Below are 19,055 nucleotides of genomic sequence, written 5' to 3'. Positions count from 1 at the left end.
AACCAACATACAAAGGACAAGCAGACTAAAGAACCTCAATTACTACTGTAAATGTCATTTTCTGCCACATTAATCATATCTCCCAGGAAGAGTTAAAAAGCCCACATACACTGCTGAGCATTATGGCTTCCAGCAACACAGATACATTAGCCATCTTCTAGATAAACTGTTGGTCAAGTTCCAAATGCGCGAATAAAAACTAACTCCTTCCATGAAGATACTAAGTTGAAATACAGAGAAAACAGTAAATTCCAGAAGGCTTTTAGCATCTCTGCCCTCAAGATTTTTCTCTCTGGTGTGCAAAATAAACATATATATATAAATATGTAAATGAAAAACTGGGTATACATGCACAAATTTTTAAAAGCAGTATTCTGCTACTGCAAAGACCAAGATAAATTTCTGCACTGGTTTTAAGGTACCTCCTGCAAGGGAAGATCAGGTTCCAGACGGTTTAAGGAACCTGACGGTGCATGAGTCCATGGGACCTGATGAGAGATGCATCCACAGGTCCTGAGGGAACTGGCAGATGAAGTGGCCAAGCCACTATCAATCATATTTGAGAAGTCTTGGCAGTCTGGTGAAGTTCACACTTCATGGAAAAGGGGAAACATAACCCCCATTTAAAAAAAGGGAAACTACAGACCAGTCAGTCTCACCTCAGTTCCCAGAAAGACCATGGAGCAGATCCTCCAGGAAACTATGATGAGACACATAGACAATAAGGGGGTAATTGGTGACAGCCAACATGGCTACACTAAGGGCAAACTGTGCCTGACAAATTTGGTGGCATTCTATGATGGGGCTATGGCACTGGTGGATTAGGGAAGAGCAACAGATGTCATCTACCTGGACTTATGCAAGGCATTTGACCCTGTCCCACACAACATCCTTGTCTCTAAACTGGAGAGACATGGATTTGACAGATGGACTACTCAGCAGATAAGGAATTGTCTGGATAGTCAGACTCAGTGGCTCAAAGTCCAAGTGGAAATTGGTGACAAATGCTGTTCCTCAAGAGACAGTACTGGGACTGGTGCTATTCAACATGTTTGTTGGCGACATGGACAGTGGCATTGAGTGCACCCTTAGCAAGCTTGCCAACAACACTAAACTGTGTGGTGCAGTCAACACACTGGAGGGAAGGGATGCCATCCAGAAGGACCTGGACAGGCTCAAGAGCTGGGACAGTGCAAATCTCAAGAAGTTCAACAAGGCCAAGAGCAAGGTCCTGCACCTGGATCAGAGCAATCCCAAGCACAAATACAGGCTGGGTAGAGAACGGACTGAGAGCAGTCCCATGGAGAAGGACTTGGGAGTGTTGGCTGATGAGAAACTGAACATGACCCAACAGTGTGCACTTGCAGCCATAAAGCCAACTGTATTTGGACTGCATCAAAAAGAGCATGACCAGCAGGTCAAGGGAGGTGATTCTCCCCCTCCACTCTGCTCCTGTGAAACCCCACCTGCAGTACTGTGTTCAGTTCTGGGGCCACCAAAACAACAGGGACATGGACCTACTCAAGCGAGTCCAGAGAAGAGCCTCAAAGATGATCTGAGGGCTGGAGCGCATCTCCTGTGAAGACAGGCTGAGAGTTGTGGCTGTTCAACGTGGAGAAAGAGAAGGCTCAAGGGAGACCTTAAAGCAGCCTTGCAGTACCTAGAGGGGGCCTATAAGAAATTTGGAGAGGGACTTTTTACAAGGGCACGTAGTGACAGGACAAGGGGGAAACAGCTTTAAACTAAAAGAGGGTAGATTTAGATTAGACATTAGGAAGAAATTCTTAACTGTGAGGGAGGTGAGACACTGGCAGAGGTTACCCAGAAAAGCTGTGGATGCCCCATCCTGGAAATGCTCAAGGCCAGGCTGGATGAGGCTTTGAGCAACCTGGTCTAGTGGAAGGTGTCCCTGCCCATGGCAGGGAGGTTGGAACTGGATGGTCTTCAACGTCCCTTCCAACCCAAACCATTCTATGATTATTAGAGTACCTCTTAAAGCACAGCAGAATTGGGTTCCCTTGCCTGTTATGTGCTAACTAGGTTTCCTTTTGTTCTGTCATGGAAAATGAAACCTCTTGCATGACATCATATTCTCTAAGAAAGTAGATAAAGATGTTTTTTTTCATACACATACAAATGCAAAATGCATCTCAGCTTTGGCTTGGACAAAATTCACCTGTGGAGAGAGAGGACATGCACCGAGACCACAGCTTTTTCAGCCCAGAACTGTTCTGCACGGACTTCCAAAACCTACCAATTACAGCAGCAGCTTGTGCAAAGTGGATAATTACTTATCTGCAACTGGACTGAGAGCAAACTTCCTTCAAGGAAGCAAAAGGGCACAGCGTATGGCAATAACCTTCAGTCAACCACAGCCTGGACAAAATAAAATGCAAAAAAGGATGGAGTGCATTACTTGCGAGCATACAGTCCTCCCTGAAAAATTAAAGGATCCTACTTAATCACAGTGTTATATAACTGTATTTAACCATAAGACAACATTCAGAATACTCTCACTACATTTCTATGAACAATAACAAAGCTGCACTGCTTCAACTGAAAATGCTTTAACAAGTGACTTCTCAAAATTTAATACTACGGAATCTACACGACATGAGAGCATGCATTCATGTAAACGCTCGCTATTCTGAGCCTCCTATGTGGCTAAGAAGAGTCTCATGTATTCTCAACATATAACACATTTATTTTAATTCAAGCTAATTTCACACTTTTTGAAATTGTAAAGAGAGACTTGAGATTGTAAAGAGAGGTTTGAGGAGTCTGGTTTGTAGTTACTGACAGTAAATATATGGCAAACCCCACATAAACAACACAGAGACGGAATGAGACACTGAAGCCAGATTTCTTACACAGCTTGGGGTGGGAGGGGGTGGGAAGAATAAAGCAAGAGGGAAGCATCACCTTATTATATGGATCTTCCTAGGCAAATTTCAGGGTGCTAAAAATTTGTGGTGCCAAAGCTGGAAAAGGCACCACTGAGTACATACATGTAATAATATGGAGAACGTTCAGAAAGGAACAGAAACGCACTTCCTTGAACTTGTTTAGTGGATTTTGTCTCATTTTCCCTCAGGCCACAAAAGCACTGAAACTCAGCCCTGGACTCCAACTCAGCTGCCTTGCAGGTCTATTACCTGGAGTACAACCAACCATGCTCAGTTTACAGTACCAAGAGATTTAGTTTTCCCCAGTGGAGAAAAGAAAAAGCCAACACCACCACACCACCACCAACAACAAAAGAAGGAAACAGTAGCTGAAGGCAAGATGAGTAGCCATTATAAAGACAAACCGAGAACAGACACTAACGAGGCGGTAAAGCCATTTAAACGAACTCACAAGAATAATAAATGGTGTGACCTATGACAAAGAAGCATGAACTGGATCAACAATCTTGTTATTTCCATCAAAGCAACATGGCTTAAAACCAATCCTCCAAACCAAAAGAGGAACAAACAACATAAAAGTAACTGAAGCTCTGACTTAAAATTAGTCCATGAATTGATTCATAAACAGTGTTGCTTGAGTGAAGGAACATGTAAAAAATTGCTTAGTTTCACATTTCTAGCTCTTACTGACAACCACTCTTAAACGAGCTTCATTGACAGGCTGACAATCAAGAAAGGACAGCAGCCTTTGTACTTAGTGAAAACATAAGAGGTGTCAAAAATGTAAAATTATTGAGACTTCTGAGGTCTGTGTGTTTTAAACTACCGTCATGGTTTGTTACACCCTGCTCAGGAATAGCGAAGCTCCCAATAGTAATGACAGCAGCTCTAAAAATTAATTAACTACAGTAAAACCAATGAGATCTTTAGTTTCATTTAACTAGATGTAAGTTAAGCTTCAGGTTGTTTGCACTTGAACAGCCACAGGAAAATCTGCTTCACCAAAAATCCTTTTCAATTCACACACACTCCAATAACTGTGACAGTAATTAGCAAAAATCTCTCTGCTCTGATCCAAATCTGATGGGTGACTGGTTATTGGTGGCAGCAAGAGGGGTCTTTCAAAGTACCAGCACACATTATCTGTAAACTACACTTAAAATTCAGAAGGATTCCTCCAGGAGCCCACCCGTAGACAACAGCTGGGCAGTGCCATGTAGCACTGGCATGCACCAGCCTCGGTCCACAACCTAGTCCCACCTCAACACATTCATACTCCAGTACCCAGAGAGCTGCCAACATTATGCACAAGCCACAGCAAATTAAAGCCAGTGGACTTAATGATAGGTGACATGATACAAATAGCAAGGAGAAGGAAGCTTGAGGACAAGAGACAGACAGCTGTGTGTAGGTACACAAACATAAATATACACACATACTTTCCAATCACTCTTGGCTACTTTGTTTTTTCTTCTGGTTTTATACATTTACTATCATGCCTAAATACTGTATTTTACAGTGTCTGCCCAGGAAGTATCACCAAGGCACAAGCTTTCTCCTCACAGGAAAGTCTATTGCCCAGGGTATCATTATTTTACTGTAGCAGCTATTAAAAATGTCCTTTTGAATGTCTTTCATGAGATCTTGTCTTTCTGAAGTCTAAAACAATACTGCAAAGATCTACATTTTAGTTTCCCACCAAGATTTTTTTCTTTTGCATCCCAACCAGTTTAACTCATTGCACCAAACAAAAGCTGTTCTGCCTCAAGTTTGAGGCTCTTCACAGTCCTTTCATCACCCATTCATTATTTGCCACCTGTCAAACTGAAAGGGCAGTCCTGCTAGCCCGTTCAAGTGTTTATTTATTTCTTGGGCGGGGGGGGGGGGGGAGGAATTTATTTGTTTAAGGTTTTGGTTTTTTTCCAAATAGCCATCATGACAGTCTCATCCTGCCATCCTGCTCTGCATAATACAGAAGAACTCCTAAAACAAAACAACATCAAGCTAGCCCCGTCATTCTCCTCACTGTCATTATAACAGGAACTCTATGAACAAGCAGACCAACTCTGTAAGCTGCAAGTGTCCTCAGGTTGGTGGGATCCCAGCCTCTGCAATGCCTGCAAACAATAAAGTTCAAGGGCTGTCAGACCACAGGCTGCTTCTGACCAGTCAGCTGTCCTTCCCTGGCTGTAGCTCCTGCCAGAGCTGGCCAGCCCAGAGGCTGGTATTGCCAAATACGGCCTGCTCTGGCCACGAGCCACTCCTTCCTTTGAGCCAGCACCGCCACTCACATGAACCCCTGGCAAGCCAGCCCAGGCTCTCAATAAACCATCAGAAAGATGCTCTCTGGTTTTAATTAATTTCCTGCTGACTTTGCAAGAGCCAGGGGTGGGGCAAGGGAGAGGACAAGACTAAGGCTTCACCTAATTCTGCTACATTAAACTGTTGTGGAGCTGCAGCCTCCTGAGAGTGAATTGTTTCACTGCCTTTATTTTAATCCTGGTTTTATCGCATGAAAGAAACTGAAGGGGGAAAAAGCCTTCTGCAGTCCTTGACCTACTTAGGCACTATTGCAGAAAACTTACTCCAAAAAAAGATTAATATAAAATTCATACAGTAATGGATCTGATGCTCCTGGTTGTTTCTTGTTGGTCAAAGCTGCACACCATACAAATGAATGCACACTCATACAAAGATGCACACCACCAAATGAGTGCCTGAGCCTGCAAAAGCTGAAATTCCATATGCTCTTCTTTACTCCCTGGTTCAGGTATTCACAACAAGAAAGATTTCACTTACTCCAGCTGTTATTGACATAGGTATCAGAGGTGCCAGCTTGCGTTGAACAACTCCCCCATGTGCCCTAGGCAAGCAATACCAGGCTGGATTTCATAAACAATTTGTTCCACATGAAGTTTAGAATAGTACAGCAATCCTATAAAAAAGAAATCCTAAATAAAAGTTAAATTGCACTTTATAAGACAGGTCTGTATTATGAAGAGTATTCAATAGCAGCGACACATTTGGGCAAAGAACTCACCTGTCTGCTTTGAATAGGAATGGGAAAAAAAAAATACAGTAACAGAAAGCCTTTCAATAAAGGCTTTTCCGTTTAGTCGGATTGAAAAAAGTAATTACTAACCCGATTTCCTAAGGAAACAGGCCCTGTGATCAGAGTATGCATGTACGCAGGCAAGCCGGGCCTCCTGTCTTTCAGCAACAGCCCCAACACCACAAGGCCACCAACCCCAGGCCCCCCCAACATCCTCAGCAGCACCCCGGCTCTCCATCTGGCCAGCACACAGCTCCCAATAGTGCTGCCTGCTACTGCCCACTCCACGGACCAGAAGAAATTAGGCTGAAACAACACAGGGGGCTGCGGAACAGCAGCAGAGGGGAGCACCTCCACCCCACTGCAGTGAGGTCTTACAGTGGTGAAGTCACCCCCACCCCAACTTTTAATCCAAGGTGCATTACAAGAGGAAATCCCATCAGAAAAGTTACACACCGTTATTTGTAACATTCAGTAAAACTATTTAACAGCTTATCCTACCCCTAATAATCATTTAAAAATAAGTCCTATGAACAGACACACGTTAGTTCTCTGCACAAGAATGAGCCTACAGATAACATCAGTCAGCTAAGATTTGGGGCAGTATTAACAGGTTGCCTGCAAGGTGACAGGTTTCTGTCAGCAGTTCCAGCCTTTTCTGGGTGAAACACCAGGAAGCCAGTGGCATGTGCGGCATCCCAGCAGAAAGGCTGCTGCAACACCACAGGCTGCTGGCCTGTGAAGGTCAGCAAGCAGCTTTCACATGCATTAGGTAATAACCTCAACGGATGCAGATGACATTAGAATTAAAATGAACCTCAAACACAGCAGTGACATTAAAGTATTTAAGGATGTGTTGTGATTTATACCAATGATCAGCATATAATTTTACTACCTCACAACTGAAGAAATTCAATTATAAATTCAGCAATGCACTCCACAAAAGGAAACTGACATTTTCTAGGCTGCTTTCTTTCAAGGAGAAAGAAAGAACATAATACTGAGAATCTCTGTTTGTGGTGTTTTGTTAGTTTGGGTTGTTTGTTTCAAGTTTATTTGTTTGGGTTTGGGGGGGGGGGGTTCGGTTTGGTTTGGTTTTAATGAATTTTTAATTACTTTACACTGAAACAAACATTTGCCTCAGCTCCCACAGAAAACTGAATGTGTTATATTCTAACATGTTAGGACACAGTCTCAAGAAACTTACAACAACTTTAGTTTATGACCCCAATTTGTTATAATTCAGTCCTCTCTTCCTTGTCTCAGTGATGGTGTTGTAATATCACCACTGGTAACTTTCCACCATCCTTCACTAGCTGAAATTCCATAGGCTGACCTGAATAAAAGGGGTATGAAAGTCTCCTCTAAGCAGTTTACATTTTTGAAAAATAATTTGAAAGAAAAATTTTAAATTCTGTGCCATTTTCCTAGCAGCAGTATTATGCCAACACATTCCCCATCCAATAGAGATAATAAATTCCAAGAGCAAAATCTTCAACCCTTTTCTACTCAGTAAGGTCACAAAGGAACAGAGTATTCGGCATCTTTGCTGGGGCCAGCAGGCAGCTGCAAACTCCTTCCCTGGTCTGTATTAAAGCACCAGAGTCTGTACACTGCATACGTAGCTCCACTGAGCACTGGGAAGTAGGTGGCATATTTACCAGTCATCTTTAAATCACCCACAGAGAAAGCTTCAAAGCAACATACCAAGTTAGTAAGAGCTGGAATTGGTGATGATGCAGTGTTGTGGTTTAAACCAAACCAGACAACTCGTTCACTCACTTCCCGCCCTTCTTGCCCTCCCCCTACTCCCGGAGGGACGGAGAGGAGAATCAAAAAGAATGCAACTCCCACGGGTTGAGATAAGAACAGTTTAGTAACTAAGGTATAACACAAATCACTGCTGCTACCACCAATAATAATAATGATAAAGGAAATAACAAGGGAAGAGAATACATCACCTCACCACCAGCCAACTGATAATTCCCCCACCGCCCCCCCAGCCCGACCAAGCTCTGACCGATACCTCCTCCAACCCTGCAGACTCCCAGCCCTTCTGGCTAACTCCCAGTCACATCCTGGGCATGACTTGCTGTGGTATGGAATACCTCTTTGGTCAGTTTGGGTCAGCTGTCCTGTCTCTGCTTCCTCCTGGCTTCCCCTCCTCCCTGGCAGAGCATGAGGCTCACAAAGTCCTTGGCCAAACCAAAACATCCTTGTTATCAGCTCTGTTCCTGAGCCAAAAGTCAAAACACTGCACTGCACCACCTACCAAGAAGGAGAAAAATGACTGCTACTGCTGAACCCAGTACATGCAGAAATCTGCCTATCTTTACCAGAGGTTACCCAGTGACCAGAAGACTATACCCAAAGAAACAGCCCAGTCAGCTTCAGATGAGGGGACAATAACCTCAGAATAGTTTGGGTTGGAAGGGACCTTTAACAATCATTTAGTCCAAAACTCCTGCAACAAGCAGGGACACCTCCAACAAGATCAGGTTGCCCAGAACCACATCCAGCCTGGCCTTGAACATCTCAAGGATGGTGTATCTATAACCTCTCTGGGTCCAGCCAGGACTGTCACAAGAGATGCCCTGTGGCTTTCAACATCAAGTCCCGCAAAACACATGCAGGACTAGAAGGAACTTTTAAAAGCTGCCAGTAAGACGCTGGTTATTTTTAGTTTCCAAACAAGTAAAGGAATACAGTGAGAAAGAGAAGACGTAATTCTAGTACCTCATTAAAAAAAAAAACAAACAAAAACCAAAACAAAAACAAAAACAGACTTGAGAGAGTTATAAGCTTAGGTGCCTGAATTAAAAAGGCTTGCCAATTACTACCACCAAATAATTTAAAAGTTCTAATGTAAGGAAACATAACAGTAAAGTCTCTAAATGAAAATGGCATGGTCCTCAAACAGGTGAGAGGTTACATGAGAGACACAAGCAGAGTTTGAAGAAAAGCAGCTGACAAATGGGTAAGTAGGAAATACAAAGAGGAAATAACTCTGCAAGCTGCCCAAAAGCCATTTAGTTTAAGACACTAAAAACTAAAAAAAAATGAAAAAACACATTTACAAGCTTAAAAGCTTTCTCTTACATATTTTCCCATGATTCTGTACTAAAACAAAGCAAAAGTTAAAATCTGCAAAACACAGGAATGCTTTCTCAGTCATAACCTAAGATTTCTGGGATACAACGAAGTACACAGTATTCAGTCCTCTAGCCAGGCCATTTATACGTATGCACTTTGGAAAGTGGTTTTATTTTTTTTTTAAAAGGTACATTTCCAACACCCACAGTCCCAGGAGAAATTTCTGTTTCAAAGCAGTTAACTTTCAGAGGAATAAAATGAAACCAAACAGAAGGGGAAGTGGAGTAGGAGTCTGTTCTCACCATCTCCTCCTCTTCTGAAGAGGAGGAAGTTGCCATGTGCCTGTGTATACCCAGCCTTTTCTAGCTGTTTACTTTAAAGCACCCTCAAAGTGTTCACCTGAAAGTAAATGAATACTATTTCCAATTTCCACACAGCATTTTTTTTTTGTTTCTGGCTTAATCCCAGTAGAACCACAACTAAATTCAACTTTTTTTTTTTTTTAACTGAAATTCTACTGAAATTCAGAAAGAGCAATTTTTTATCTAAGAATAAGAACAGGAGTTTTCAGCACAGGTATCTGGCTTTTCTTGAAGTTATACAACTGTGAGAACAGCTATCACAAACTTTAAACGCACAAACTCAAGCCTAGCATTCACCAGAAGTAATAGATGGCATTAAATATAACTACTCATGATCTGAAACTTTTGTGTCTTGGACTTAGACCCTAATGTCAAGTGAACACCCTGTCTTTATTAAAAGGAGCCCTCTGGACTATGGGGTACAACAGGAGTGAAATGATGACACATCAGTTAGTAGCAAGGAACTACAGAGGCATATAATGCCATTATGCCATGTGCATTAATTTCAATGAATTCTGCCTAGACCAAGGTAAGATATGCGTCAACTAAATTTAAATAGCTATGGATCATGCCTTGAAAACACTAATGCCTCCCTGAAAAGTTTTTATTAAATACTATGATTATTCTGTCTACATATGCTTACTGTAAAGCTTAAAAATATGCTTTCACCTGATGGCTAAAAAAGCTTTACTCAAGGATATTCCAAGCACAATTTGCATTTGCTTGACACCTAAACTTTGATAAGCTTGACTGTTGCCAATTAGCAGATAGCAGAAACATTTTAAAAGAAATGTTGCGCAGGGTATAATTTTTTCCAGCAAGAATCCACCAGTTAAAGTAATTCAGAAACCTACTATAAACAAAAACATAAGTCAAAGCTGTGCTTCTCAGAATAAAAACTATTAGAATTTGCATACCAGTATTTCTGCTGCCTTAAAAAAAAAAAAAAGTGTTTTATATACATAAATCTGTGTCAGGTGATGTTGCCAAAGTTAACCTACTTGCACTCCAGCCTTTGGGCTGTTCCACATCATCTGTTCTCTAGATTCCACCTCTCCAATATTCTGGCTTCAGAGAGTTACATTAAAACCTTGGGCACTCAGTGTTGCCACCTCCCACAAGAGTGCTGTTTCTGTTACCCATCATCAGGTAACATCAGGTTTTAGGAAAACTCTCTTGCTCATTGCTTTCAACATGCTCCTGAATTTCATCCATTATGGCAAAGAAAAGCAAAAGCACACAGGCAAAAACATTTTCAAACGAATGAAAACTGTGAAACCTAACTGGAAAACAAATAAATCAGTGCCTTCTTAAAATGCAAGAGTCTAAACAGATTAAATAATTTTATTGTGATTTTCAAATGCTCAGAACTGATGATGTTACTAAATACATGCAAAACCAGTCTATAATTAAACAGGTGAGACCTCACAAAGCCTGCACTGGACCACTTAAGTTATCACAATGTCCTACTCACGACATTTTGAATCAATCTGTCCTTGACACCATCTTAGGATCCAGTGATTCCTTCACAGCACTTCATCAGAATCTCAACACTGAATCAAAACATTACTTAACATCTCATTCATGTTAAAGCCTAAACCCACAGATTCTGCACCACATTCACCAGGAAAACTACTATATTGTTCAGTATGTTAAAACCACCGCTCTCCCAGAAGGCACAGCCCTGCAGCTATCAGCAGAAGGCAGCACAACACTGTACCTACTCCAGCGCACAGACCAGCATACTTGCCCAAAATATCCATCCAGGGAGGTGTAACCCACTGCAGCAATGAGAGAGGCTTTCATTCCCTTTATTAATTTCTGAAAACGGGGATGGTAACATGAACTGAAAAGTGGTATGGACAAGATTACTCTAAAAGAAGTTTGTGAAATGTTCTGTTAAAGGTCCATAGAACTCTTAGTTTATTCCAAGTTTTGAAGTCCTAAAGAAACCTCATGGTAAAGAGATCTAAAGCCTGCAGTACAATGAGACTGCACATATTTTAATGCTGTAAAAATGCAACGTTTTAGATGGTGACTGTACTCAACCATGGTACACACTACAGCTGCTCTCCATTCTACCTGAAATCTTGGCTGAGGTATGCTGGCACAATACAGCTTCTGACAACATCCATATTCAGCTCAGTGTTGATGTAAGTAAACATTCAAAAATCTGACAAGCCACACTGTTCAGAAGGCTGTGTTGCCAAATTATGAGCTACAAGTGTTCACGAAAACCATTTGCCAACCTGATGCAGGAAACAGGAAAAAGTATTTCCTTTTACTTGGCATGAAGCCCTGAGTATGTACCATCATGCAAGCCATGACCCTGCTATCCTGTTCAGCAGTAAACCATCTCACCACCTCATCTTCAGTTCAGCCTCACAGCTTGATACTACTTTTTCACTGTATTTTCTCCCTTTTTTTTTAATAATAAAAAAGATGAAGAATTCATCGTAAGTTTCAACTTTGCATAGTTTTACATGCAACTATTGTGACTCACAGTACTAGCTTTTCCCTATTAATTATACTTGACCACCCATAAACCAGAACTTGGTACATCTCACAGCCCCCAAGTGAACAGGTGGAGTTACCACCTCACCTACTGCACACTTTGCTCTCTGGCAAAAGTTACATGCGAGTTATATTAGTTTCACCTAGCTGGTGAAACCACCCTGACATTCACTCCAGTCAAATATTTTCTACTCTTGCAGATGCTGACTTCTTTAACAGCACCCTAACTGCTGAAGTGCAATCACCAGCAAACAGAAATGGTCTTTATTTCCTAAGGTGGGGAAAAACAGACTGAAGTCTACCCTGAACTCATAAAATCATTCGGAAATACATTGTCACAACAGCCTCTCCTACATTACTCTGGGTTGCTACTTGGATTATGATGCTACACTGCTACCCCACATACAAGTCAACAGCCCTCTGGTGAGAAGCTGAAATTACAAGTGCCCATCTGCTGCTAAAGACCAAAACACCATTACACTGGTAACACACACAGCACAAACCTTTATTCAGAACCAACACGATCTTTCCCACTCTTACATAATCACACTGATTATGACAGAAGAATTAGAAAGTGAAAGCACTCAGGATACTTTCATTTCCCAGGAAAGCTGCTCCCACATATGTGGCTTTTCTAATCGGTGAAAGCAGAAAAGACTTTCCTGTCTCAGTCCAGGTCCTGGCAACACACAGAGAGAATTTTAAGAGCTCTGTTCCATAAGAAGTACAAGAAGTCAGTAATAATGAAAACCAAACAAACGAAACCAGAAAGTCAGACCTTTAAAGCAATTTGTTCCTACGTGAAAACATGTAAGTGAAGACACAGCCCTTAAGCTTTTTGTTTACGTTTTACGCTAAGGACTATCAGGAATGTCACATTTGACTCTTAGCTTTTGCCAGATGACCAGCTAGGAATTGCAAATCAGCAGATTCACTACAGCAAGCAAAGAGCAATAAAACATTAAGGAACCCTACAAGCATGTGGGCACCTCAATAATCCCCCCATCACTGGCACCACCAGCAACAGCTGAGATGGGGTGACTGATGCAGCACCCCAAACAATTCCTGACACAGATGATGTACGAGGGTTAGAAACCTCCCAGCCACCTCTGCAAAGATCTCGGCTCAGCCTGAAAAGGCAGCCTCCAAGTAGGCCCAGGCACGGGGCTGATTTGACAATTTGGCTACTGCACCCCACCCGCATCCAGCACTTCCCTCAACCCAGCCACTCACAGCACTGAAGTTATGGAGCCAGCTCCTTGCTGACTGAATAATCAGACCGTTGACACATGGGGAGAGTCCTCAGCCAGATGAAAAAGAATATTAAACCAAAAGCAGAACAGAAATCACATATTTCATTCTATCTATCATTCCCCTTCAGTTAGAGAAGTCCATGAACACCACCCAAATTCACAGGACTACTGATGCTGCTTCCTGCCTTCACCTATCTTTTCAGGCATAAGAGTGCAAGAAAAGCAACTGTTCGATTATCTTCCCACTTGTCTTTAACAAAGCGTTGCTAAAAATGTGAAATATTTTCTATTTTGAGACATGGTTTTGACCTTTTCATGAAGCTGATGGGTTTTGTCATCCTCTGTGGCTGCTGCTATAGATACAGGGTTATCCTAAAAAAGTGTTTTTTCTTAAGAAACAGTAAAGATATTTTGAAATAATATTACAAAAGGTTAACAGGAAAATGTATAAACTTTACATTTTCACATTCTGAAGCGGTATTTTTAAGGCATGAACCAAAAGATACTGAAATACATTATTTCAGACAGATGCTCCTGGTTGTACTACAGTTGTCAACTCCTGCTACCACAACTGAAATAATTACTGAAGTTTTTTTGAAAGGTTTACTAGAATGCAACAGGCTTTAAACTGCTATTAAAGGTTTCAGAAAGGTGCATATTCATATCACACCGATAAAAAAATCCACGATTCAGCAGGATTGCATGCCGAAACAGCCCCTCCCCTCCCCCCCCCCCCCCAAAAAAACACCTACCACCAAACCTAACCACACCCCCACCCTCCCAGCAAAACCCATCAGAAAGCTCACAAAACCAGAAGCATTCAGCACACCAATCTCATAAGGGCTTCCAAAATTACTCTGAATCCCTGACCTTTGCACCTTGCTCTACCTTTCAGAAAACACAGACAAGAATCTATGTAGAAAGCGCTAACTAGAAGTAATACAAACTCCTTTTATGAACTCTTTTGGTTTTTTTAATACTTTACAAGATGTGTATATCTAAATAACTCCATAGCACTTCAAATAATCTTGCAAATTGCTCAGTGCCTGGTGCAAACACTTTCAGTACATCAGTCTGGTTATTCTACCCATCCTGGACAAAAGACTTAATAAAGCTTTCAGTAACCATACCAGCAGAATCAGGTACAACGCCCTATATTCAAGCCCACCTGCCTGCCATACATTTCAAACACAGACAGCCCGTTCATAGGGAGATATGTAACCCATCCTCGTTAGAGGAACCAGAGTGCACTTCTCAGGTACAGGATGACACCTGCATGCTGCTCACAGGCAAGAGAGGCTCTGGCTATGCAATGAGAGCAGCAGCCTGAAGCCTCCTGATTCCTCCAGGCAAATGGTCAGTCAGGCAACCCTGAACTCAACTGACTGAAACACAAAGATTTCAAAGGCTGCACCCTTAGAAGGTTGCCACCTATTGAGATTAAAAAAATAATAATAATAAAAATGAGCACAACTCCTAAAATATCTTCCTTGTATACCAAGTCCTCAGTAGGTATCCTTTGTGATCACCTCCTGCCATTCAGGACTGCATCAACATCCCTATTGCAACTGTTGTAGACATATGACTATCACATTTTATATGAACAACTAATGCAGTATTAAGCAGCAGCTACTGCTTTCAGTAAGCAGTAAGTACCACATTAGCTAAATCTTTCAGTCCTAAAACACCTCAAATGCACGGTATGAGCAGCGCAGAAGCACACACATGAGCTAGTACAATTTTCTCCTTACTACCCTGAAAAAGAGCAAGGGAGAAGTAAGCCGTGTTAGACCCTGCTTTAAGGCAGGTATTATTTCAAGTGGTAAATATTCATAAAGGTTTGGGCTGCTTTAAACAAAACAAAACAAAACAACAAAAAAACACACAAAAAAAAAAAAAGAAAAACAATCTGAGCTGACACCTGACTTTATTCTACTATTCCTGTGATTACACTGCCAATATGCTGCTGAATCACAGGTCTGCAATAACAGCAGGTGTGGGAAATCAAGACAGATAAATCAGACTTTAAATCCATGTATCAACCAACACTTGGCTTGTCTCTTTCCAGAAGCAGCAGAACTTGATAATACACACCACTGAGAGGTCAGCCAAGCACCACCCTTTAAAACCCAGCTTCTTCAAGCTGCTGTTCCAAGATGACCACCATGATAATTATTAGAGCTGAGACATTGCCAAAACATGTATGACCTCTCTCCATCACTTCTTCCAATTACTAGTAAAATCAGCATCCACACCAACCCGTGTTGCCAAACCCTGCAAGTAAGGGACATGGGCCAAGGGAAGGGTCTGCCCAGTACAATGGGCAGCCTGGGACAGTTTTCCTCTGGGAGAAGATTGACATCCACGTGCACCAGTGCAAGCTGCCCCCAATGAACCCTGCAACACACATGCATTAGCTCTTCAGCAGCAAAATGCTTAACAAAAAGGGTTTTACTGGACAGAAATACAGACAGGACAAAATGAGCAACTATTCTGGTTAACTTCCCAGAACATTTATTCACATGCCTTAGTCTTAATACGAACATCACAGATAACCTAGAGACACCTAATGACATTAGAGCAGCACACAAGAGCTGTGAGCAATGAGAGAAACATGATTAATTATTTGCTCCAGGAGATAAATTACAAGTTTTATCTAGGAGCCAAGATGACCAGTAAACATAAAAGAAAAAATATCTTTTGACCCAAAACAGATGCTTTAACTGCACAATGAACTAAAGATAGCTTCAGTGGGAAATGGGCTGTTTGTAGTTGGAGCATTTATTAATACAAACCTACATCTCCAAGTACTGCTGAAGTTTGACACATACTTCCTGTATGACAGTAAGAAAACATCTGATGAACAATGTTGGGAACCACAGTTCTGCATAAGGTATGCTGATGACTCAAGCATCTCTTGGAAATCCAATATATTTCTGCTTGTATGTGGTTTCTTCACACTAACAGAAAACAATCATAACAAACTTTGAGGTCTCCAGAACAAGCTCATTATTTGTGGAGCATGGGATTTTCTCCTTTTGAGGGAAGATGACAGTATGGTAACCACTCCACCTTTCAACCAGGCATCAGCCACTCTACCTTGACAATTTTTCTTCTTACATGCAAATAAGCCAAACAATGCTAAAGTCTGTCATCTAGTTAGCTATTCATTAGTCTCATTAGGCAATGAGATACTCGCTTTGGAGTCAGATAATATTTTGTTTTGCAAAACATTCTCAAGATTGGCCTCCTTTACTCTCTCACCTCCCCCCTACCCCTCCTCCCTCCCCAAACGCAACTATGGATAAAATGGGCAACAGGGAGTTTCAGATATCATAATAAGATGATTCAACAGAAGAAATAAAAAAGAAAATCCCTTCCTTGAAAAAGGCTTTGTTGTTTTATACAGTTTCTCTAGATACACAGACAAGTAACCATCATCTATAGATGTCAATTACAAGTTTAGAATTATTGCTAATTTTCACTGCAGTGTGGATTACTAGGTGACCTAGCACAATCTCCAACCACCCTTTAGGCTTATCCTCAGTTTGAAACTTATGCTGAACTACTGACCTGCAAGCAGCAGTTCAGCTAAAATGGTAACATTTCCTCTTCAAGATTATTGACAGAAAGTGCAACAGGCAGCTCTGACCCGCGTCTGCCAAGTACTAAATAACAGCGTATCTGATGTGATCATTAAGGGACATTTAAGTAAATCATCAACAGGTTTTGTAAAAGGTAACACTGCTTACTAAAGCTGACAGGTGCACAGCAACAACAAATTGTTAAACACAGAAGACACACACATAGTATGGGATTTGGCAACAAAACTCTGCTACTCCACCCTGTTAGCACACCCCAACTGAAAACACCGACTGAGGAACCAGGGGACAAAATTAGTGTGTTCAACCACTGCCTTCCTGCTGAAAAGGCCTCAACCAGTGCTAGCTACTTCGAACTATGATAGCAGCTTGGCGAGACATGCCTCTTCCTCCAAATGAGCTTCTTGAACATAAGTTGTACCACTTTGACCAATTATACCTTAATCACTGCATTCCCACTGTCCGCACTTAGAGCTGGAGCCGTTCAGATTCAGCACTGACTATACCAAAGCACATTTACTTTTGTCCTCTTGTAAAAGCATCACAGGTCATAAAAAAAATATATATAGGGAAGAAGAGACAGTCATACTACTAACCAGAACAGTTGCAATAATCAGCAACGGCTACCTTTAAAAAATAAAAGATAATTTTAAAAGTGCTGTGATTTAACTTTAGGTTTCTTTTTCTCTTGCCAGTTCCGTTCAAGTAAAAAAGAGCTTTAGAAGGTGTCCTAAAAAAAAGGGAAGGAGAAACATTTTCCATTAACTCCTGGTGCTCAGAGGAAGATTCACGAACGCCACCATTCGCTGAACCCCATTTCACGACCCCAGTTAATACGAGTCCCTAAACCCAGCACTCCTTCACCCCAACAGGAGAGCGTGGCGGCGAGCCGTGTGTCACTCGCTAGAAATAGCGTTCACCTTTCGCAGGCACGGCTGCCGGCGCACCAGGGTCACGCCGTCCATGTGCAGCATCTACCTCGCGGCCCGCGGCCCACACCGTGCCTGGGGGCTCTGCCAGTACCACCCCCCCCCGACCCACCCCCGGTCCGTCCTGGTACCCTACCTGGCAGCTCCCTAAGTGCAACAGGCCTGCCCGGGGCCCTAGCGCTGCCGTCCCAGCCCAGGGCTGCCCACCCTCCCGGGGAGCGGCAGGACAGAGGGAGAAGACCAAGCCCGGTTCAGAGCTGACCCGACCCGGGGCCGAGGTGGCGGACGCCCCCACTATCCGGCCGCGCCCCTGCGGTGGCTTCGAGGTCACCCTGGCCCCAGCCCGGGGCTGAGGCAGCGGGGGCCGGGAGAGGCCGCGGAGCGGGGAAGGCCCCCCCCCCCCCCCCCCCCATAACCCCGGCTGACAGAAGCTTCCCGCAGGGCCGGGAGACGGCGAGGGATGGGGAGGCTGCAGCCCCGCTGCAGGGGCGAAAAGTTGCCGGCGGGGCGGGGACCGGGTACGGGGGCCGCGTAAGAAAGAAGCGGCCTCAGCTCTGGGAGAGGGCATGGGCCAGGCCCGGTGAGGCCGGCGGGCAGGGACGCGGCGAGGGGCGCGCAGTCGGCTCCCAGGCCGGGCCCTGGCGCAGCGGGCGGGCAGCGCAGGGCTGTGGCGGTGTCTCACCTTGGCGGCGCCGCCGGGCTGCAGCACGTTCTGCTCCACCGTCATGGCCCCCACACGGCTCCCAGCTGCGCCCCGGGCTCGGCGAGCGGCGGCGCCGTGCAGCAGCGGCTGGGCCGGGCCCGGGCTGGGCGAGCAGAGCGGGAGGCGGTGGAGGAGGAGGGGCAGAAGGGGGAGCCGGAGTCACCGCCAAGCGGGCGGGAGGGCGGCCGGCATGGGGCAGCGCGGCTCCGCTCAGGCCCCGCTGTCACTCCCAGTGCGGCCGCCCCTGCCACCGCCCAGCGTGCCCGGAGCGCCGAGCTTGCCGCCAGCCCCGCCCTCGGCTCGGCCACCGCCACCGCTCGGCAGAGGTTCCCTGGCGGCGCCGCCCCGCGCACCTGCCCCGGGCGGAGCCCCCCCCCCCGCCACCGCCGCCGCCACCGCCACCGCCACAGCCACAGCCGCCCCCCTCTCCCGGAGGCCTCAGGTCCGCCGCTGTCCGTTCCCGCCGTATTTGCACCGGCCGCCTCCATCTTGGCGGGATAGCGCCGGCCTGGCTGTGGCCCAATCGGGAGCAGCCCGGGCCCTTGGGCCGCCCCGAGCCGCTGAGAAGCACCCTGCGTCCTCCGCTGGGTACAGGTGTTCCTCCGCCTCTCGAAGGGGCAGCTCTCCGCGCTGTGTCCCGC

At 44.2% G+C, this 19,055-nt stretch overlaps 1 protein-coding gene across 2 annotated transcripts in view; it reads right to left on the bottom strand.

Annotated features, from left to right (window-relative positions):
* USP25 (ubiquitin specific peptidase 25) overlaps window positions 1-18,549 on the bottom strand; it is a 90,310-nt gene extending 71,761 nt beyond the window's left edge. For both annotated transcript variants that reach the window (XM_062622110.1, XM_062622112.1), the window contains exon 1: window positions 18,394-18,549. In XM_062622110.1, the coding sequence (XP_062478094.1) occupies window positions 18,394-18,438 (45 nt within the window). In that variant the 5' untranslated portion in view covers window positions 18,439-18,549. The remainder of the gene's footprint in view (window positions 1-18,393) is intronic.
* Window positions 18,550-19,055: the final 506 nt, after the last annotated feature.

This window comes from Pezoporus occidentalis, unplaced genomic scaffold, assembly GCF_034315485.1.
Source record: "Pezoporus occidentalis ecotype Australia unplaced genomic scaffold, CSIRO_AGI_Poc_V1 ctg24, whole genome shotgun sequence".
NCBI classification, from domain to species: Eukaryota; Metazoa; Chordata; class Aves; order Psittaciformes; family Psittacidae; genus Pezoporus; species Pezoporus occidentalis.
The sequence above is the reverse complement of the archived record's forward strand: the minus strand, read 5'-3'. Positions and strand labels throughout refer to the sequence as shown.